We start from the raw sequence: 22,543 nt of genomic DNA, 5'->3' as shown, positions 1-22,543 counted from the left end.
AAGTCTTCAATTAATGCTGCTGAACGAGAAAATATCCAATCATTTTTAAGACACATGTCAAGCTATATTTCTACATCGAAAACAAGATTTTTGTTGAACTTTAGATGAACATCCAAAATAGATTTTTTAATAATACAACCCCTTAAATTGAATTTGAGCATAAGAAAAGAAACCAATTTTAATAATAGGAGTTAAGAATATAATATGAAAGCATATATACCTTAGTTTCTGGTGTCCATTCTCTATAAGTAATTCCTGTGACACTACAAAAAATAGTAGTAATATTGATAAATAAGTTGGTATTAATAAAAGTAGATAAGTTCATAGCAGCTTTCTAAGCAAGAAGTTAGATACCTCTGCCTAAAGCTAAAATTTTCATGGGTACGAGAAAATGGATCTAGGCCACCTTCATGCTTGTCGATATCCTCTCGCAATCTCAAGTATCGTCCGAAACTGTAATTTGAAAAATTTACATGATCTAGCAACTCAAATAGTTATTCTACAAATATTTAAAGGAAATGAAGTTTAAAAGTGAGGTTACCGGAAATCAAGATGGTCGCGGTGAGTGAGCAAAAGTGGATCGATTTCATAGATTTTCTTTCCACAGCCAGGTGGAGGGATGATCTTAATTTTAACTACTTCATCTCTTTCCATTTTCAGTTTCTTGTCTTTGGATACCAATGTCTTCTCAGCATGAGTTCTAGCACTATATTCTACAAGAGATGCCGAAAAATAAAATCTTTCTCATCTTCAATCTCTCTGAAATTTCTAAGCTATTTTCTTGATTAAATCACCAACACTATGAAGAATTGAAGACCCTAAAATATGAATTCAGCAAAACAACATTTGAAGAAATATGTGATTAGCAATTTTATCTAAGTTAACTATGATTTCTAATTTTCTATTCACAAAAGTGCCACAAAAATATAATACATTCTTGGTTCTTCGTATGCACATGATATTGAAATCCCCAATCACAAAAACACATTTTTTTTATTAAATTAGGAATTTCAAGTTCTTCTGTTAAGGAAGAAGCATATTCTTAATCTCCAGGAATAACTACATAGAGGGTTAATTTTACAAAATAAAGCACAAATAGCTGAAAGAAAAAAAAAAGAAACGTGCTACAATTGGAACAACATTCTCAAAATCGGTTTATGAAGTAGAATACTTGTGATTATGAAACCCCACAAAAGATGAGATTCAGATTTGGTGGACACATAACAGAACCTCAACTACACTAACAACTTGCATATCATCAATCAACACTGTATTAAAAATGTAAAGTTAAAAAAAGGGAAGGTTATCTTGAGTCCGATCACAAAGTCAGAACCAAGTTCTCCTCGTGAAGGAGGGGAAAAACGATAACAACTTCTGGTCGAATTACTTATTTTCTCAAATTTTTCTAGCCAGCGAATACAACCTTATGACTACGCTATTAATGGGGAAATGAAGAAGAAGTCAGAGGGTGGAAGAAGAAGAGACGAGTGAAGTGAAGCGTTTGTGAAAACATCTAAACGGCGTCGTTTTTGGCTATGAAGGGTGCCAAACCAAAATGACGACGTTTTGGACTCCTCCCACGTGGCAATTCGAGGCCACGTCAGCACTCCGGTGATGATTCATCACTTGAAATATAGCTAGTGACCAGTTTGAGTGTTCGGAGTTTTTTCTAGAAGATTACAATAAAAAATTCAGAATCTTAGGGATTACTGTGAGTATTTGCGTAAATCTCATGGATGATTATGGGTATTTACTCATAAAAACTCAGATTAACTTGACTAATCAATTAAATTTGAGAGACTAAAATGAGATTATTAGTGAGGTTTCCTTTGTTAAGGATTTGCAAACTGACCCCTAAAAAGTTGGAAAATTACGACAACACTTTTTAGTTTTTTTAAACCCCACACACAGAGGTAACGTTAGCGGAACCCTAAAAAGCGTAGGTAAGTGAAAGCTTCGCAAATCTCACTTTTTTCGCAGAGCTCGCAACGCTTTCACCAGCTATCTGCTCGTCGAGTTTCCGTCACGTGAGTTTTGATCTACCATTCTCGTGTTCTTTCTCTTTCTTTAGGTTCTGATTGTAGGAAATTTCGTTCTTTTACTTTGTTGATTTGTGTTTTCAGCTGTGTATATGAATCACTGTGATTTGTGATAGTGCATGCAGTGAGAATAAAGTTCAAGCTACTTATCAAAAAATTTAATTTGCTGTTAGGTAGGGTCAGAAGCATTTCTAGAAGAGAAATGTGTTTCTGAAAGCTTGAATTGCTATGCTAGTTATATATTAAATTAGGGCACAACTGAAAGTTACATTACAATCCGTCGCTTTGAAAAACATGTTAGTTGTTACTAAAAGCCAATTACTGAAATTTATCCATTCAATGAGCCTAGTAATGGTTCCTTGAAGAGCATGTGGTCTATTTATTCATTCAAATGCTGGGAATGATGGTTTGCATTTTTGCATATTTTGGATGACAAATAGGAGCTGGATTGAGAATAGCATTCTATTTCGGATTTTGATAAATTCATTTTCCCCTAGTGGAAAGCAAAATGGCAATGCAACATGTTAAGGGAGTTAACCATTTGCTGATAAAACCATTCCAAAATATTTGAATTCTAATGATTTGTATATAGACATGGTTTACTAGAAAAGGATGATGTTCATTGATTCATTGGTTGTGTTAGTGTACACTACTTAAGAATGAAAAGTTTTCCTTCATAGGTACTGTATTTACTATATGTTATAGCTAAACAATTGAACTAGTAGTTATTATATCATTCTCAAGCTTTTGTGAGAAAACTTCACGATTAATTTCTGCCCAGATTTGCAGCATGCCTCGAGTTGCACGCTTTGGTCGTCCAAGAAAAAGAGGTGGAAATAAATCTTCTATGCAAGAACCTTCACCGTTGATTGATTCTCCACCATCTACTCAAGACCCACCACCAACTATCGATGCCTCATCTTCCTCTTTGCCTCCATCTACATGGCTTGATGCCACATCATCTGCAGAGGCTCTTCTACAAGCCCCACCGGCCACCCATTCATGGCTCCGGCTCCGCCAATACTTAGACGCTTTTTCTGAAGTCCCACCATCATCGTTCAGAGCTCCATCTTCTTCTCAGGTCCCACCACCATCGGATAATGCTAGAACATTTACTCAAACCACATCAACATTGAATGACTTCACAACACCAATGGAAGCGCCTTCAAATGGCCCACCTGCCACCCAAGCACGGGTTCGGAGCCGCCAATACAAGGAAGCTCCTTCACAGGCCCGACCACATTCAACTAATGCTCCACCATCGACACAGGCCTCACCACCATCAACTGATGCTACACCATCCTTGGAAACGCCTTCTCAATTTCAACTACCCTTTAGAACTCGGCTACAACGCCGCCAATATATGGAAATTTCTTCCCAGACCCTACCACCGCCAACTGAAGCTCCACCATCTATTCAAGCCCCGACACCATCAACTGATGCTTCACCATCTATTCAAGCCCCACCACCATCAACTAATATTATGCAACCTATTCGATCCCCACTTGATGCTCCATCATCTTCTCAAGTTCCACCACCATCATTTGATGCATCACCACTTACTCCTGCCTCATCAGCATCGGTTGATGCCACATCATCCCCGGAAAGTCCAGCACATGCTCCCCTAGCCACCCGAATTCAGCCTCGGCGCCGTGAAAGCAATAGACGCTGGACAGTTGATGTAAGAGGTAATTTGGGGGCATATAATCTTTTTTCTTTCCATATTTGATGTTCTAACAAATGTTACTCACAGATGCTTCAGGAGCTACAAAAGTTGTACATTTGAAATTGAAGGATCTTTGGGATCTTCCTGATGGAACCAAAGTGGTCGTACCACTTGATGATTGTAAACAACCAGTTGGTGAGACGGGTGGCCTCTTAGCATTTGCTATTGCAAAATTGGGAGCAGATTTTACTGCTCTTCCTATTTGTTACAAGTCTTGGATAAAAGTTCCTAAACATTACAAAGAGGAGATTTACAATAGCAAAATAAAGGTTCAACCAAGTTTCAATGAGATTTTTCTCTAAGCTTTTCAATGAGATTTACAATATGCAACTATTTCACAATTTTTTTTCTTGTGCATTTGAAGGAAAAGTTCATTATAAATAGCAACATAGCAAAGAAGATAATCATAAGCAGGATTGGGGACAAGTGGAGGGCCAATCGAACTAAAGTTTTTCGTAGGTATTATGATCCAAAACTCAGCAGAGAACAAAACTACCTTAATCATCCTCCGAATATAACCCGGGCTCAATGGATTTGGTTTATTGATTATCGTTTGGATCCAAATACTGATGTAAGTAAATCAATCATATGATTTAAGCAGTACAATTATTTCACACTAATCTCATTGAGTTTTCATTTTTGTTTATCACATTGCAGAAAATGTGCAAACGAAATGCAGAAATTCGAGGAAGATCATCAATAGTGCCTGGAGGACATAAGACGTTAGCTAGGAAACGATCTGAGATGGTGGTAGTTTAATTGGTTTATTTTTTCAGTCGTTTTAAATTCCATTAGCTATAATGAGCATGTTGAAAATGTGTAGGAAGTTGAGAGCGAAGAGCCTATTGGTAGGGAAAAAGTTTTTGTTGCCACGCATGCTAATGGTGATGGATCATATGCAGATGACGCCACTAAATCTATTCATGTAAGATTTCTTGCAGAAGTTTATAAACTGGCAATATCTGTTTCTCTAGGAGATATAGTTTGTATTTTACTATTATGAATATGTCTTCAGACTCTCTCGCACTGGTAATAGCATAAGCAAAGTTTTGAAATGAATACCAAGTAATTCTACTTGTCGAAATGAAAAGGGACAATCTAACAACAACAAACTATCTCACTAGGAGGAGTCGGCCTCAGGGATTACCCGATGCCATAGTGTGCTATTGTACACATCATTTCAACCTATGTGGAAAAGAGACTGTACTGAGGAAAAGCTTGACAACAGATCAGTTGTTGAGTTTTTCTGGGTAGCATGGGAAATCATTTCTTTGTTTATAATTTTGTTCGAAAATTGATTCCTCTCTTATCTAGATGGAGAAATTGAAACTTGTACATAAAAGGAAACATGGTCATCGAGTAGTCTCTGTTTAACTTGGCTTGATTTCTCCTATTTGCTTTTAGCTTATATACTGACTGGTTTTATGCTGTTTTGAGTTATAAGAAAGATTTAAATACTTTTAGTTTTATACAAAATTTTGCAGCCAACACATGCTGTTGGGTCTTTGTGCTTTTATATTAATTTTTATTGCTTTTACATGTGGGATTATTGTGTAATTTTAACACGTTGAATCATGTACTTTTTTTTTTCCCATTTACGAGTTGGAGTTGGTTTTATTTTTTATTATTAATTATTAATATCTCTCTTTGCTTGATATCAAGCACTAACACACTAATGTTGACAATAGGAGAAAGTTCTTCATATTGAGAATGAAGGGAGCTGTCCACGAGCAATTCCTCTGGATGATTCCCTCGGAAAGGAGCCTCTAGGAAGAGTCGAAGGTTTGGGTTTTGGACCCTGCCCAACCCAAGTAGTTAGAACCAAAGAGGGTTGTTGCTTAAACAGTGACGTCTTTGCTAAGATGCAGCAGGAAATTCTAGATCTGCGAGCACAATTGGAAAAAGAGATTAAAGGTAGAATTGAATTTCAGAAAACTGTGGCTCTAATCCTCCAAAATGTTGCCACCCCAGTCATGACTCCAGAGCTTGCTGCACTCCTTACGCCATTGGTAATCCTCTTCCCTCTTCCTCACTAAGATTTTTAGTAAATCTATGATCCACAGATTTGCCTAATCAACCAAACTAAAATCCACAGATTTTGCACTGTAGAAAAATTACATATGTAAGATTTGCCTAATCAACCAAAACTAAAATCCCCAGATTTTGCATTTTAGTCGTGCTAAGATATTTAGCAACATTGCAAATGCTCCTTTGTAGCTATTATTATGTATGATCCACATATTATAAGAATCATGTTTGCAATTGGATAAATGCAAATTAGCAATAGAAAGTCAAATTTGTTTTAATTTGATATAGTACTGTGGCATCTATGTGGTTGCTAATTTGCTATTTTTATTGTTTACGTCTTTTTCTCCTATTTTCTTACATGATAGTATCTTTTTCAGCTTACACGTGCTCTTCAAGCTACATGTGATAATGCTGGGAATGTTGGCTAAGCAATGGAAGTTCTTCTCATGGAACTTGATTTGTATGATTATTTATGGTAGGTGAAGGGCAGAACTGGACCAATTGGAAAGTTGTTTGTTAATGTAAAATATGAGAAATGAAGCTAGTGTGTAAGAGAAATCAACTGCAAAACAATTTGTGCATGTTCAATTTTCATGATGAGAAGCTAAGTGTAAAATGTGAAGGGGGAAAAAGAACTTGCAAACAATATTATGGCCTCTTATCATATGACCAAGAAAATTGATGATTTACTTTGAAAGAATTTACTTGGTGAATTGTTGTATAAAGCTAAAGTATGAAGTAACTACGAATGAAGACTCAGATTGCACTGTTACTGGAATATAAAGTTTCTAGACGATCGAGTAGAATTGGAAAATTAGAAGAATAATTATGATTGTGTTAATTGTTTTTAATCATTTTTATGTAAGTGAAGAGATTTTTCCTATATGTAAGACCCCATTGTTTGTTTACAATCATATACCCGTTGTTTACAATTTTTAACAAATCTCCACTTGGTTTTATGTATCTTGATTCTTCCCTACTATATATGTAATGGAGATATAGAAAGAAAAGTTGGTGTACAAATTTTCTTTCTAAAATGTTGGCTATAATATTATATATAGTTTATAAAAGAAAATTTGTTAACTTGTTAAATTCATAATCTTTTAGTTTTAGTATAGTATATAGTTACTATCTTAGTTAAAATAAAATTCATTACTATTATTCACATTTAATTTATAAAAAAGTAAATAAATAGGTAATAAAAGGAAAGGAAAAGAATACCTAAAATAAATGAAACAAAATAAAACTATTCTACACGTAAATTGCCTCCTCCATGATACTTATTTTCACTAATAATTTATATTTTGAAATGTTTATATTTATGAAAAATCCTACTTTATGCTACCGCCCACCTTCAATAAAAATTGAAAAAAAGGTGTCTGTAAATTTTGATTATCCTTCCAATTGGTTTAAAAAAAATATTTTCTTGTTTTTGTTTAGCTTCTTTAATATTAATGTGTAATTATTCTGTTAGTTCTTATAGATCAAATTTGTAATTAAGTCTTTATACTATTTTTAATTTTATAATTAGGTCATTTTTATGTCAAAAACGTTAAAATTAACGAAATATTTTTCTCAAAAAATATATAGTCAAATATCTAATGAGGAATGCTAGGAGCAGTACTTTTGTTGAATTTTGGCCAGCACTTAACCATCAAAAGGAAATTGAATGATTCTACACCATTAAATGTAATCTCACACTATTAAAAATATTATTGATGGCTAATTGATGGCTAAAAACCACAAAATCTGCTGGCCTCCTAGTCTTTTTCATATCTAATTAAGTTATTAACTGTGGATATCTTCAATTTGAGGATAAATATTTAGTTAACTCTAATATTTTTTGCACTAAAAATGATCTAATTACAAAATTAAAAATAGTGTAGAGATTCAATTAAAAGAAAAAAGAATATAGAGATCTAATTGCAAATTTAATAAAACTATAAGTATCATCACAGTAATTAAACTTATTAATAAAATAAGAAACTTACTAAAAATAGCAGAATGAGGCTTGCTTTGTTATGGATTTGCAAACTCACCACATAACAAAGTGGTAATTTACAACACCTCATTTCCAATTTAATCACACGGAACACAAGCGTTGGCAAAAGCAAACGCTGAAAGCTGCGAAGCTGCCACACTGTGGAGCTCGTAACTCCACTGATACGCTACGCTTCGATCTCTGTTCTGCTGTTGTTCGTCAATTGTAGCTCCACACTGTGAGATTCCATTCTTTGTTTTGTAAATTTTGTTGTTTTCTTTGCTTCTACACGTTTTGAATGTGGATTTAGGGTTCATAGATATATCATAGTGTTTATATTCAGAATTTCAGATTAATAGATTTCAAAGCTTTCAAATTTTCGCATTCGGGTAAAAAGTGTGAAATTAAGTTAATTTGTAGATCTTTGAAGCTCTTGATCAATGTGATATTGTGCTTCAGAGGTATAAAACTGATTATTTCTCGTTCTCAGGTGCAATTAATGTGTATATGTAGAACTAGATAGTACTATTACATTGCATTGTTAAAAAGGGTTATTTCTGTATTATACTATTGGAGAATTCAGGTTTTCCTCATCTTGCTTAAGTTTATTTTTTAAGAATATATTTTAACTTAATGTGGTAGCTGTTGAATCTTGAATGTGGATTTTCATGGGTGAATAATTTCGAAAAAATATGGTAGGAATGGATGCATTAAGGAGAAAATAAGGTAGGAAGTTTTGTGGAGAAGAGGGTTTCTACTTTAGACGATTTAGTTATCCGTGCAGATTGAAGAAGACCTATACAAGCTGCAAAAAAGAAAGTAGATGGAAGTGTAATACAATGGCTAGTAAGGAAAAAGAAAATAAGAAAAAACCAGTGTTATAAGGTTTGATTATTGTCTCTAGAGTCTAGAACAGATATGCTGCATAGCAAGTTTTTTTTTTTTGACAGAGTTTATAGCAAGTTACTTTAACCTTAACTGATCCATATAGCTAACCCAACCTAATGCAAGGCTTTGTTATTATTATTGTTGTTGCTGCTGCTTCAGTTGTACTTTAGTCAAGAATGATAAACTTGTTTCTTTCTAGTTGTTATGTGTATGTTATATCAGAATAACTATTAACTAGATTAGTAATTATTTTCTCATTCTCATAAGCTATTGTGATTAAACAACATGACTAATTTCTTTACAAAGTTGTACTATGCCTAGGGTTTCACGGTTTGGTGTTCCACCTAGAAAAGGAGGAAATAAAGCTTCAACTCAATCCCCTCCACTATCAACTAACAATCCAGCAACTGCTAATGCCCCACCACCATCAACTACTGCTTCACCAGCTGCTCAAGTTCCACCACCATTGAATGATGCTCCACTACCTAATCAAACCCCATTAGTGTGGATTGATGCCACACTATCTCAAGAACCTCCTCAACCCCTATCAGCCACCCAATCTTGGCCTAGGCGTCGGCAACGCACAAAAGCTCCTTTGCAAGCCCTACCACTTTCAGTTGATGCTCCACCATCTACTCAAACTCCACCACCAACTTTTCAAGCCCAGAAACCATTGATTAATGCTCCACCATCAGCTCAAGCCTCATCAACACCATCCACAGTGGCTCCTTCACAAGCCCCACTTGCCACCCAAACTCAACTAAGGCACTACCCATGGGAGGAAGCTCCTTCACAAGCTCAACAACCGTCAATTCATGCTGTGCTATCTACTCAAGTGCCGGCATCTTCAGGTGATGCTCCATCATCCTCCGAGGCCTCATCATCTTCTGAGGCCCCGTCATTTCCCGAGGCCCTAATACCTTCATTTGATGCTCCACCACCAACTTCTCATGCCACACTAGCCACACTAGCATCAATTGATGTCTCGCCATCCTCAGAAGTTCCTTCACAGGATCCATCTGCTGACCAAACTCAACGTCGGACCCGTGAAAACCGCAAATTTTGGACTGTTGATGTAAAAGGTAATTTGTGGGTATGTCTTGTGTTCTTTCCTAATTTGATTTTCTGACAAATATAACTCACAGATGCTTCTGGAGTTACAAAAGTAGCATATTTGAAATTGAAGGATCTTTGGAACCTTCCCAGTGGCACCAAAGTGGTGTTGCCACTTAATGATTGGAAACAACCAGTTGGTGAGGCAGCTGGCCTCTTAGGACAAGCTCTTGGACAATTGGGTGCCAATTTTGCTGCTCTTCCTATTTGCTATAAGTCTTGGCCTAAAGTTCCTAAAAATCTTAAGGAGGAGATTTTTGATAGCAAGATAAAGGTAAAACTTAGTTTAAGTAACAATTATCTCGAAGGTTTCTTATTTTAAACTTCATACAACTTGTAACTAATTTATTGATCGTTTTTCTGTGCATTGAAAGGATAAGTTCATTATAAATGATGATCTAGTGAAGAAGATTATAATCCAAAGGATTGGGGAAAAGTGGAAGGAGAATCGATCTGAAGTTTTTCATAAATATTATGATCCAGAACTCAGTAAAGAAGAGAACTATGCTAATCACCCTCCTGAGATAAATCGAGATCACTGGATTGAATTTATTGATTATCGTTTGGATCCAAACACTGTGGTAAGTAGATCAATTATATGATTTATACGTGCAATTATTTCACATTGATCACCCCTCTCTCCCCCCTCTCTAATGTATGTACATTGCAGGAAATGTGCAGAAAAAATGCTGAAAGTCGGGAGAAACTATCAGTTGTGCATCGTTTAGGGTCCAAGAGCTTAGCAAGGAAACGGCATGAGATGGTGATTGTATGACTGGCCGATATTTATTTTTCATTGTTCCAATGCTTATTAGTTCTAATGAATGTTTTGAAAATGTGTAGGAAGTTGAGAATGGAGAACCGGTTAGTAGGGGGAAAGTTTTTATTGCCATGCATACTAGACCTGATGGATCATATCCAAATGATGCAATCCGAGCTATTTGTGTAAGATTTCTTGCAGAAATTTTAAATTTGTTTTATTTTTCTAGGAGACACGGTTTTAATTTTAGACTTTGATATCTTTCCACACTCTAGCATTGGCCCAAAAGGTATGCTTGAGTAAAGTTATTTCTGAAGTGGGAATATTGAGGAAAAAATTGACTACAGTTTAGTTGAGTTTTTGTGAGGCAATGGGGGATAATCTCGGTCGGTGTTCGTAATTGTCCTCTAACTGTTGATTAATCTCTCTTCTAAATGAACAATTGGAGCTTGTGTATAAAGGAAATTATAATTTTGAAAGCACCTCTTTAGTTTGGGTTTAATTTTTTTAGTTTATTATTATTATTATTACGAACTATTTAGTTTAGTTAATCATATGATTAATTCTAGCCTTTAAATATTTGGAGTGCATATGGGATTTGATAGTCATAGCATCAGCGTTCTATTACTCTCTCTCCCCAATAATAATTGTTGGAATGAGAAAATTGGGTTTGCGTGCTTCTTTGCTAAGCTTCAACACTTTTTACAAATGGTAAGAATTACAGTGCAACGCTAACCTGTTGAACAATGTCCACTGTTTACAGTTTGCGCATTTCATTTCCATTCTTTTGGTCAGTCTCTTCCCCAACACTAATGCTGGGATGTTGACAATAGGACGAAATTACTCGTATTGAGACTGAAGGGAACTGTTCACCAACAGTTGGACCAGATGATTCCCTTGCCCAAGCGCTTGGAGAGGAGCATTCTGGTAGAATCAGAGGTTTGGGTTTAGGACCCTGCAAAACACAATTATTTGAGGCTGAAGAGCAAACAAGATGTGGAGGCAAGTGCCTAGAAAGTGCCCCCTTTACTCAGATGAAACAGGACATTGTAGATCTGCGAGCACGATTGGAAAGAGAGACTAAAAGTAGACGTGAATTTGAGAATGCTGTAACTCTAGTCCTACAACATGTTGCTACCCCAAACATGACTCCCGAGCTCGCTACACTCCTTACTCCATTGGTAACCCTCCTTCTCATTATGTTCTTTATAGTGTTTTTCTTGAGTCTTGGAATGTACACAATATCAATCTTGAGGGAGAGTTATGGGAGTAGATAGAAACTATGCAGAACAATGAATAGACAAGTTTGTTTTCCTATTATGCATCACAAATTTACAATAAAATGTATGTGGAAGCTAATGGTTTTTTATTTTTATTTTATTTTTTCAGATTACGCGTGCATTTCAGGCCTCACTTGCTAATGGTGGGAATGCTGGGAAAAGCAATGGAAATCCTTCTAAATGACAGAACTTGATTGCCATGAATTGCCCAAATATGGTGGTAGAGGAGGTGAAATCTGTTATATCCAAGAAGATATTAGTTATAGGGCAGAATGGGATCATTCAGTGATTGCTGATGTTGGAGTTTCACTTTAGGGTGAAAAAAAATGCAGTATAGGACTGTAGAATCTGTATTAAGGTAGTGAATGAAGAAGGTCTGGAATTTTTGGATATGTTTTCATGCCTGCATGGTCACCCTATTTTTACTATTGGATGAAAAAAATTCTTTGTAATTGATAAGGGTATCTTCTAACCATCAACCACAAAATGGCATTTAAGCAATTCGAACAACTATCACTTGTACTGTAATGTATTTGTATAACCGGTAGTGTTAGGTAGGAAGACAAAAAAAAAAAAAACTTAAATTTGTCTTATTTAACATTAATTAATTTTAATAATAATCAATAAATGTTAAATAAAATAAGTTCTGTTATGCAAAGTTAACAACCTCATACGTGTCTTGATTTCATTTCAATAAATGAATCATTTGTCTACAAACTCTTCATACAAGGAGAAATTCTTCATAGCATTCACCAGGAAAAAAATGTCCAGCACAAGGAAATGGACACTATAATTGTTTGGTTGGAGATAAGTGGTGGAAAAATAGTGGGAGACAGAGAAGTTGCAATTTTTTTTTTTTTGATGAATTACACATAAAAATTTGCAACTTCTCTTCCCTCTATTACTTTTTTACTTCCTTCCAACCAAACAAAGCTTAAAAATTTTGTTACTTATATTATTTGTACGTATGTTTAATATTAATTTTTTAATAGATATTTAATCGTATACTATATAATAAGAGTAATAAATTAGTTTAACTCAATCACTTATTACTTACAAATTTTGTAAGTGCAAGAATTTGATTAGAATATTATTAATCCATAACACTTAAAAGTCGTTTAAGTATTTGTATTGTAATTTCTATTTTTCAAAGTATAGGGGAGAAAAAAGACACATAATCTTATCCATACCAGCAAAAAGGTTCCAATATTTCCATTTCACCAATAAAATCTTCAACTCGCTCAATAGGAATTGGAATCAAAATCAACTAAAGACTCAAAACTATATCAATCTACTGCTGCTTCAATTCCTTGTGATCACAATAATGATAATATTATGAATGTTCTGTTTGCCAATGATCTCAGACACAATAGAAAACTTGTCTTTATGAACTCTTTTATTGTCCCATTTTGGGTTAAGCAAAGACACAAACATTTTGTTTATCTTTTTCTCTAAATAGTCTTGTGTTGTGTCTTCTAATGTCTCTATCTTTGTTCTGAGATAATTACCAAATAAGACAACGATCGTCGAGCTTTTTAGCTTGCCATGGTGGCAGGATCTGCTCCAGGCTTAGCACCAATGGCGAAGAACTCGATGATGACTTCTAAAGGCATGCCCTTTGTCTCAGGAACTTTCGTGTAAACAAACACCCATGCAATGATGCAACCACAAACAAACAATGAAAAGACACCAGTGAGTCCAATTTGATGCAGCAAGAATGGGAATGAAGATGTGACAATCAATGTGCTGATCCAAAATGTGAGTGCACAAATTGAGATGCATATTCCTCTCACACTTGTTGGGAAAATCTCTGCACAAATAATGTTAGGAATCACACCAAATCCCATGCAGAAGATGCTCTCATAGACAATGACACATGTTGCTGTTACTGCTGCATTCACAATAGAACTCATGGGGAATGAATCCCTTAGTACCAGTACTGTTAGAGACACTATCAAGATGGGGATTGTGTTGAGCAATAGTGCCCTGCATTTCACAAATAATTATTCTCATTTAGAACAATGATGCATTATTTGTCCTCAAATTGCATATAAGAATGTGGAGGTCAGTTTCTGAATAAAAATACAGAGATCTAAAGACACAAACTGATAGAAGAAAATAGACGAAATTTATATCCATCCAAAATATGGATATGGTAGAGACGAATTTTTACTATCTCAGTATCTTTGTATTTTGTGACTTAGAATAGTTATCGAATAAGATTATAGAAAGATATGGTTATAACTTATAATACACTTTCGAAAGAATATCTTGAACAACAAGAAAAGGCTAAAGCAAATTGAAACTACATAATAAATTTTGAAATTGTAGTTAAACTTACCTCCTCCCTGCAATATCCATGAGTTTCATGGAAAGAGCAATGCAAGGGAGCATAGAAAATGTTATAATGACATTTACGAGTAAAGAAGCTGATGTTTCAGTAATCCCAAAACTTGAAAGAAGTGCCCCAACACCTGCTTCCTCAAGGATTTGAGGAGCATAATATAGAAATCCATTTATGCCAGCAGCCTGCAACATGTATTTGAAGTTATATACTATTGAATGTAAATATAAATTAATTTTCAGTCCTTGTAGTGTGCATTTTTTTTCTTTTTGTTTTGGTCCCTACAAATATTTAATTTTCATGTATACTAAAAATCAACTATCAAATCAGTCACTATAGATTATACACATATTCCTTTTTTTTTCTTAAATTAGGTCCCTATACTATATCAGATTTTGTAACTAAGTCTCTACCGTGACAAAAACATTGAAATTAATTGAATATTCTGTCAAACTATGTAGAATATTCAGTTAAGTATTAGGCATATTCGTTTTGTTTAACGAAACATTCCATTAATTCTAGCATTTTTGTCATGACAGAGGCTTAATTACAAAATCTGATATGATATAGGGATTCAATCGAAAAGAAAAAGGTATAAAGACTTAATTGAAAATTCAGTAAAACTAGAAGGACCGACAGAACAATTAAACTTTTTTTTAAAACAAAATAAGTCGCCAAAATAATCAAGCGTTGTTAACAGTAAATATAGAGTATTAGTATCATGATTGTTAATAAAATATACCTGTTGAAGAGCTTGAAGCCCAATTCCAACAATCAATGCACGTTTAACTCCAGGTTCAAGCAGAGCACCCCAGCCTGATCCTTTATTAGCAACAGCTTCTGGCTTTATTGTGTTATCCTTATTAAGAGCAAGAACTGATTGGCTCACAAGGGCTGCTGCTTGAAATGATTCACCACGCTCTAATGCTAATTGCAAATCAGTCCCTGAATTCCCAACAAATGAACCATGCTGAGACCCTGCACCAATGGAAGGGTCTGCATGCAAATACAACCTTTGGAACCCTCCTTCCTTTTTTCCATCCACTGCTTTATATGCCAATTGCCAACCCCCACCAATGTTTGTTGCCTAAGATGCATAAATTCCAACAAGAATATCACATAAAAATACAAATTTTTAATCATAAATCACATATATAAAACATACAAAAATACTAATTTTTAATTTTACCTTAGTGGCGGTTTCACCCTGGGCAGCCAAGTTACCATTACTTCCTTTGATGCTGCTGCTCCTCTTATAAAATCTACTCCTGTCCACAACACTACTACCTTGCCTTGAGAGCAATGGAGCTTGCAAATTGTCATGGTGGGTACCAAAAGAGCCTTGATCAATGCTTTGTGCAGCAAGATCATGATGATGATGATGATGATCACTCTCATGCATGCTACCAAACAGATTCACAATAGGGTCCTTGAGGCCGGCGGTTGCTTGCCCGGCAACGCTTCCTTGCCGCGACAGCGCTAGGATGCTACCGCCACCATGTACACTGCTGATTGGATGAGCAATCATTGAAACTCCCTGGTTTGGTCCATAAAGTTTTATGTAATCTTTTGCTGATTCCATGTTTGATATTTGTTCAGTACTTCCTGCTGGGGTTATTATGTATTCTTCTATGATGGTTGATTCTCCTCCAGGGTTCATACCCTCTGCCAACAATGCTAGTTCTCCTATACATTTTCAAACCTATCTTAGTTTTACCATTAAAAGTTTTGAGTAGAAACAAAAAATCATTTTCTGTCAATTTTTATGTGCAGGTTTTGTGCAATATATAAGTGTAAATTATATTTATTCCTGTGTTTATATGTATGTTTGTGCAAAAACTAATCAAATGTAAAAAATTTGGAGTATTTATTAAGTAACTATTTACACAAAAATCATAGTTGAGAATAATTAATTAAATATGAGAAGAATTCTTATATAGTGTTTATATAAAGATGATAATTGAGATATATTAGATAATAATTTAGTTAAATATGTCAAATTATCTAAAGTAGAAAGTCAGGTCAAGTTAACTTCATATAAAATTGATAGTTAAGAGTTATTAGATAACAATTTAGTCAAACCTTGTTAAATTATTTAACGACTCTTAGCTATCAATTTCACATCAAGTTAACTATACTGTTATTTAATTATTCTCAATTATCAATTCTACGTAAAAAAACAACTGCATGCGAATGAAGCTATGTAGGTAGTTTAAGGATGATGACCTGAAACATCTTCTTGGCCACGAATTCTCTGAAGAACCTTCCTAGCCTCTGAAATCCTACTTTTGCTTACCAACCATGGAGGAGATTCAGGAAGAAAGAAGACAACCAAGAAGAAATAAGCAACAGAAGGAATGGAAACTACACCAAGCATTGCTCTCCAACTTGGAGATTCCAAAAGAGACATTGAAAACATCCAAATGTAAGCCAAGAACATTCCCAAAGAGCATGAGAACTGCGGTAGCGTGTTCAGCAAGCCTCTGATCTCCGGCGGCGCAATCTCCGAGATGTAGACCGGGGTTATCGTGACGGCGAGGGCGATTCCGATGCCGTCTAAGAGTCTTGAAAACACTATGAAGGCAACATTTGGAGCCCATAACATGGCTAGACCACTTAGGAAGAACATTATGGATGATCCTATGAGCATGGGTCGCCGGCCGATCATGTCGGATACTTTTCCGGAGAAGATCGTCACGATGGTGCCGGTGAAGAAGGAGGTGGAAACAATCATCCCCTCAACTGTGGGATCAAGTTTGAATTCCCTCTTGATGTAGCCCATGCCACCTGCATGCATGGCATTTTGGTAATTAAATTTGTAATTTAGTTAGTAAGAAGAGCAATGCTAGGGCCAGCAATTTTTGTGATTGTTAGCCATCAACTAGCCATCAATGATGATTTGATGGTGTGAGATTGGTGTGAGATTTCATCCAATAGCTCATTTTTCTCTGCTGGTTACATGCTGGCCAAAATTCAATAAAATTACTGGCCTCCTAGACTTTTCCTAGTAAGAATTTATTAGGGTTAATAGTTAAAATAGTTTTTAGAATTTCAATGTCTTAAATTGATTTCTTAGAAATGTAATCATATGAACTAGATTGATTTCACTAAAAAAAATTGTTAAATAACATCAAATTTACTGGCAAAATAACAAAAATAATTCATACTATCAAATTTTTTGTCAAAAAAATCCAATAATATAATTCTCGTCAGTAAATAATTACTGTCAAAATCGACGGATTCTATAACAAATTTGTTGGCAAAAAACTAGTTATAGATGATGATACGTGACTTACATAATCATTTTGTGACATATTATTAGTTAATTAACAGAAAAATCAATTTGATTTATTATTGTATTTTTTGAAAATCAGTTTGAGGTGCTTAATCCTAATTAATAAATACATAATTTTTTGCGACCATTCTGATTACTATTCATCAGAATGTATAATAAGTTTAGATCTCGAAATTAAAATTGTCCATTTTAATTCATAAATTCTGGTATATAAATTTCCGATTTTATTTTTCAATGATCTGATCTAATGAGATAAAACTAAATATCATTGGTATAAAAATTATATTAGAATCCAAAATGAATATATAACACAAAGAAGTAAAAACAATGGAAAAACTAGATGGAAGTAGTAAATGGTTAATCCAAGAAAAATGCATATATCTTGGCATCAAAAATAGGCAAAGAAAGTTAACATAAAAATTAATTTGGTACAAACCTGCAATGGTTGAACTATCCCATCCAATAAGCAGATTCCCTAGAGTAGCAGCAGCAGCAACAATTATAATCTCCTGCATTGTTTCTTGTTTTTCTTGGCTAAAAAATTAGCCAAAAAAAAAAAAAACCTAAAGCAAAAGTTTATGTGCACATTTTGTTACTTTGTTTCTTTTTATTGTATGGCTGATTGGCTATAATTAATGTGTCACAATCTTCTTATCTGTTTTCAACTACAGTGATATCTATGTTATGGTAAATGAAGTTGTTAAAAGTGGGATTTTGATCCAAATTTGAAAGTCAAATCAAAGAACAATGCCAACCCTAATTTCTTGGAATAGCGATGCTTATGTGTTGATGATGATTAGTCATATTGAAATCGAAATCTTTGCAAAGTTATTTGTGAGTGAGAATGTGCCACGATGAAATTTACTATTTTATAACAAGGAAAACGGTATTTAGAATAGGAGCAAAACATGGCTTGCCAGATCCACTATGCCTCCAATATTCTTTTTTCTAATTGATGTGGTTTTTTTAATTTTATAGATAAATTAAATAATATATAATTTACTAAAATTAAAATACTCGACCACACTAAAAGAATTAGATTGAGCTGTGATCCTATTTCTTAAGTTTTGATAGCTTTACTTTTGTGTTTATCATTTTCACTCTGACTAAGTCTTAGTTTTTTAAAAAGTATTTTGTTGAGTTTGAATCTTCAATACAAATTAAATTTTCCATATCGGTTTGCAAATATATTGAATTATTGATAGCTAGATATAACAATTATATATCCCTATAATTATAATTTAATTTATTTGTTTTATTTTTATGCATGATTTTTATACATAAATATATTTATAAAAATTAATAAGTGCATATTTAAGTAGAATGGGAAATATATTGCACCATATTTTGGTATAAATAGTATATCTTTTTTTATGAGCTGAGTCACTTTTAGATTAAAATATAATAAAAAATAATACATCTAACATTTCTCTAAAAAATTAGCTAGATGCACTATGCTTAACAAAGCACACCGGTAGTATATATACTGCTATACATACAAGTAAAAAAGGACTACAAATATTATAAGTTGGTCCAACCCGATAATACTATACGCGCACTCATACCCTTTGAGTAGAGCGTCAATGTCACGCGCATCACTCAACCGTTACGCATCGAAAAAAGCGCTCATTATGGTGCATTCTTCCACTTCTCCTTCGAAGAAAACACAAACCGTCAACCTTCGAGCAACATTCCAAAATCAAGAGATAGAACTCGTCGCGAAAATTAGCAGAAACCATCAACAAAAGATAGAACTCTCCATCAACAATTTTCAGAAAAAACGAAGAAATATTACTCAAGGTACGTTACTATTTTAGTCATCTTGTAGATTTTTCACATTTCGAAATCGAAGAACTATGTTTTACTGTTCTTCTACGTCTTCTAGATTTTACTGTTGTTCTTGTTCTATCTCTCATTTTATTATTTTTAATATTCTTCTTGTTCTACGTTTTACTGTTCTTTTTGGTTCTAGGTTTTACTGTTATTCTTAGTTATTCTACGTTTTACTGTTCTTCTTGTTCTAGTTCTTCTCGTAACTGATTTTTAGGAGTATATTGCGTAATTTGTTGGGTGTATATGGCATAATTTATTGGATGTAAATTTCTGAACTGATATAGTGTAATATAATCAACTGTTGCAACTATCCTAATATTGCTTGTCCTTGTAATATTGGTTGTCCTTGGGTGTATATGGCATAATTTAGTGGGTGTATATGGAGTAACTTGTTAGTAGAGGTGTAAGTTACCGAACCGAACCGAATTTTACCGCAAAACCGAACCGAAATTTACAACAACCGAAAAGAAAACTGAAAAAACTGGTTTTTTTTCAAATTAAACCGATCGGTTCGGTTCGGTTTTCGGTTGGTTCAGAAAAAACTGAACCGAACCAAACCGAACCGAAATATTGGTTCAGAAACCTTGTTTTTACACATTTACCCTTTAACATAATATGCAATCCTCTAACCCCCAATCCCTACTCACTCAGCGCAGCCACAACACAAGTAACACCCCCATAAGTCACAACCTCCATCTTTCTCTTCTATGCCTGATTGCCTGAGACGCTGAGAGAATGAGAGCTTGAGAGAGCCAGAGAGCCAGAGAGCTGAGAGCGCCATCGTCGACTCGCCGTGAAGGACGTCGTCGATCTCCATCACGGCGTTGCAGAGAGCTGTCTTCACGCCATCGTCTCGCCGTCGTCGATCTCGGTCTGAGCCGTTCTTTCGTCCAGCAGTCCTCATCGCCGTCCAGCAGTGAGCAGTCCTCGTCGCCGTCCAGCTGTCTCCGTCGCCGAGCCTTCTTCTGCAACTCACAATGTCGTCTTCTGAGGTTGGTAACTCGATTTTTTCACAATTTGTTGCAAGTTATTACTTATTAGATGTTCTTGTTGGTGGGTTGATTGAAAGTTTGTTGTTGTTGCTATTCGTTGAATTGAAAATAAAAAATAAAAAATTAAATAAATTTTGTTGGTGGGCTGATTGAAAGTTTGTTGTTGTTGCTGTTCAGTGTTCACAATGTTCTTGTTCGTTGATTTTTTCACAATTTATTCTGAATATTAACTCATATAACTAAAATAAAAAAAATTGGTGCTTACAGAGATATTTGACCTACTTTAGTCACTGCCTGACCACTTGAATCCTAATTGAATTTTCTCGTTGATTAATCTTTAGGATTGGTTTTGTCTCCCTGATCTTTGATTTTTTCAAAATTTATTGCAAGTTATTAGATATTTACCTTTTTCTGTCTATGAATCTGAGGGATTTGGATACCTTTTTCTGTTTAAATATCTTCATAATTTAATTTTTGGTGTTCTTTTTTCTTTAAGTTATGGATTTGGGATATTGTAATTAGCCACAAATTTTTAAACATTGTCATATCCTTATATCTGCATTATGTCATGTAGTATTCCATACTTAATAAATCAAGTTTAGAGATAAAAATGAACGTGAATAGTAGTACTCTTTAGTCTTTTCTAGACCAAAAGACCAATAATTACTTTGATGCAGGTTTGATAACACTAACACAAAAAGATTAAATGAAGAGTACTTAATTTAGAAAATAAAGAGTACATGGCACATGGGTTTACTGTTTCTTTCACAATGGTTCTTTCACAATGAAGATTATTAATTTAGAAAATAAAGAGTACTTAATCTAGAAAATAAAGAATACATGGCACATGGGTTTATTATTTCTTTCACAATGGTTCTTTCACAATGAAGATTACTGCAGTACTTAATTTAGAACCATGGTTCTTTCACAATGAAGCTTAGAAATAGGTACATGGCACATGGGTTTACTGTTTCTTCATGTAATAATTTAGGCTGCATAAGTGCATATACATGGCTGCATAAGTGCATATATATGGCTGCATATAATTAATATGTTTCACAAGTTTGAATGCTACAATTAATAATTTTTGGTGCTGTTGATGAGTTAAAATGCTAATTTTTCATTGTTATGTTTATATATATGCAGCCAACAAGCAAATAACAGTCCAATGACAACTGATTATTGAAGAGTTTGAGAAACTTGAATTAGGTATGAAAAAAAGAAATTTGTAGTTCCTTTTATGTTTTATGTTTATAATTTATAATCTATATTATGTTTATAATATATATTGATTTTTTTGTTTTATTTTTGTAAAAAATGCACTAACCAGAGAAGATGATGATGAGTCTGGTGTGGATTCAGATTAAGTATGGTGGCTGTTTGGTTTTTATTTGTTACAAAGTGATTGTTTCAGTTTAAAGTGTGTTTATTTTTGTTGTTTTGCTAGACATTTTTAGTTGTCTTTGTTTTATGTTTAATTAAGTTGAATTTGTATTGAATTTAGATGTGATATACTCTTGTTATTCTAGTTTATTGAAGGTTTTAAACTTTATTTTATGATAATTTTAATTCTGATCAATAGGTGTAAAAAAACCGAAAAAACCGACTGAACTAAATCGCTGTTGGTTCGGTTCGGTTTGGTTCGGTTGATCAACCAGCAACCAATCGAATGGTTGGTATTATTATTAAAAAAACCGAACCAAATCGAACCGATTACACCCCTACTTGTTAGGTGTATATGGCATAAATTGTTGGGTGTATCTGAATCATATCTATGAGTGTATATTACTGATATATATGGGTGTATCTGAATCATATCTATGGGTGTATCTTACTGATATCTATAGTTGTATCTGACTCATATATATGGGTGTATTTTTTATTTCAGAAAAAATGGCAGCGAGAAACCAAGCTGAAAAAAATGTAAGAACAAATATATGTCTTAGATGAAATCAGTTTTATATAATAGAAATATATCTGACTATAATTTTATTTTTGTTTACAGCAAACCAAATACCTTAAGTGTGCAACACATTTATTAAGTCAGAAATTCAGAAACATGAGTGAGGAGAAAAAAACGATTGTGAGGGATTTGGGATTTGGTGGCTTGATGCACATCCCGCCACTAAGGGTGCATCACCAATTATTAAGGGAGTTGGCTAACAACTTCAAATTAGGGGAGAACAGACTGGAAATCGGATACGGTTCTTTTAAAATAACTCCAAAAACAATAGGTGATGCGCTTGGCATCAACGCATCAGGTA

The 22,543-nt window shown here is 34.3% G+C and overlaps 3 protein-coding genes across 7 annotated transcripts; 2 read left to right on the top strand and 1 right to left on the bottom strand.

Moving 5' to 3' along the window:
• Positions 1-1,885: 1,885 nt before the first annotated feature.
• LOC127743937 (uncharacterized) lies at positions 1,886-6,506 on the top strand. 3 transcript variants are annotated; one of them, XM_052256180.1, is made up of 8 exons: positions 1,886-2,027; positions 2,821-3,727; positions 3,793-4,034; positions 4,130-4,336; positions 4,423-4,512; positions 4,589-4,690; positions 5,457-5,774; positions 6,171-6,506. In XM_052256180.1, exons 2-8 carry the CDS (start codon positions 2,830-2,832, stop codon positions 6,219-6,221), a joined length of 1,908 nt encoding a protein of 635 aa, XP_052112140.1. In that variant the 5' UTR covers positions 1,886-2,027; positions 2,821-2,829; the 3' UTR covers positions 6,222-6,506. The 3 variants fall into 3 exon arrangements, with proteins under 3 accessions (XP_052112140.1, XP_052112138.1, XP_052112139.1); XM_052256178.1 differs by having other exon boundaries at positions 5,454-5,774; XM_052256179.1 differs by having other exon boundaries at positions 1,897-2,027; positions 2,829-3,727; positions 5,454-5,774.
• Positions 6,507-7,855: 1,349 nt separating this feature from the next.
• Positions 7,856-12,317, top strand: LOC107475759 (uncharacterized). 3 transcript variants are annotated; one of them, XM_016095424.3, is made up of 8 exons: positions 7,856-8,012; positions 8,969-9,744; positions 9,808-10,049; positions 10,150-10,356; positions 10,446-10,538; positions 10,619-10,720; positions 11,369-11,716; positions 11,925-12,317. In XM_016095424.3, exons 2-8 carry the CDS (start codon positions 8,976-8,978, stop codon positions 11,997-11,999), a joined length of 1,836 nt encoding a protein of 611 aa, XP_015950910.1. In that variant the 5' UTR covers positions 7,856-8,012; positions 8,969-8,975; the 3' UTR covers positions 12,000-12,317. The 3 variants fall into 3 exon arrangements, with proteins under 3 accessions (XP_015950910.1, XP_052112175.1, XP_052112176.1); XM_052256215.1 differs by having other exon boundaries at positions 8,969-9,755; positions 9,849-10,049; XM_052256216.1 differs by lacking the exon at positions 11,925-12,317 and having other exon boundaries at positions 11,299-11,524.
• A 996-nt stretch (positions 12,318-13,313) lies between these two features.
• On the bottom strand, positions 13,314-17,969 carry LOC107478702 (monosaccharide-sensing protein 2-like). Its single transcript, XM_016098838.3, has 6 exons — positions 17,891-17,969; positions 16,386-16,946; positions 15,349-15,845; positions 14,902-15,246; positions 14,157-14,344; positions 13,314-13,801 (listed from the first exon to the last, which is right to left on the bottom strand). The coding sequence occupies exons 1-6, from the start codon at positions 17,967-17,969 to the stop codon at positions 13,351-13,353; spliced, it is 2,121 nt and encodes a 706-aa protein (XP_015954324.1). The 3' UTR covers positions 13,314-13,350.
• Between the last annotated feature and the right edge of the window lie 4,574 nt (positions 17,970-22,543).

The sequence above is a fragment of the Arachis duranensis genome, unplaced genomic scaffold (assembly GCF_000817695.3).
Source record: "Arachis duranensis cultivar V14167 unplaced genomic scaffold, aradu.V14167.gnm2.J7QH unplaced_Scaffold_165934, whole genome shotgun sequence".
NCBI classification, from domain to species: domain Eukaryota; kingdom Viridiplantae; phylum Streptophyta; class Magnoliopsida; order Fabales; family Fabaceae; genus Arachis; species Arachis duranensis.
Note: the sequence above shows the minus strand (reverse complement) of the source record. Positions and strands in the feature narration are given on the sequence as shown.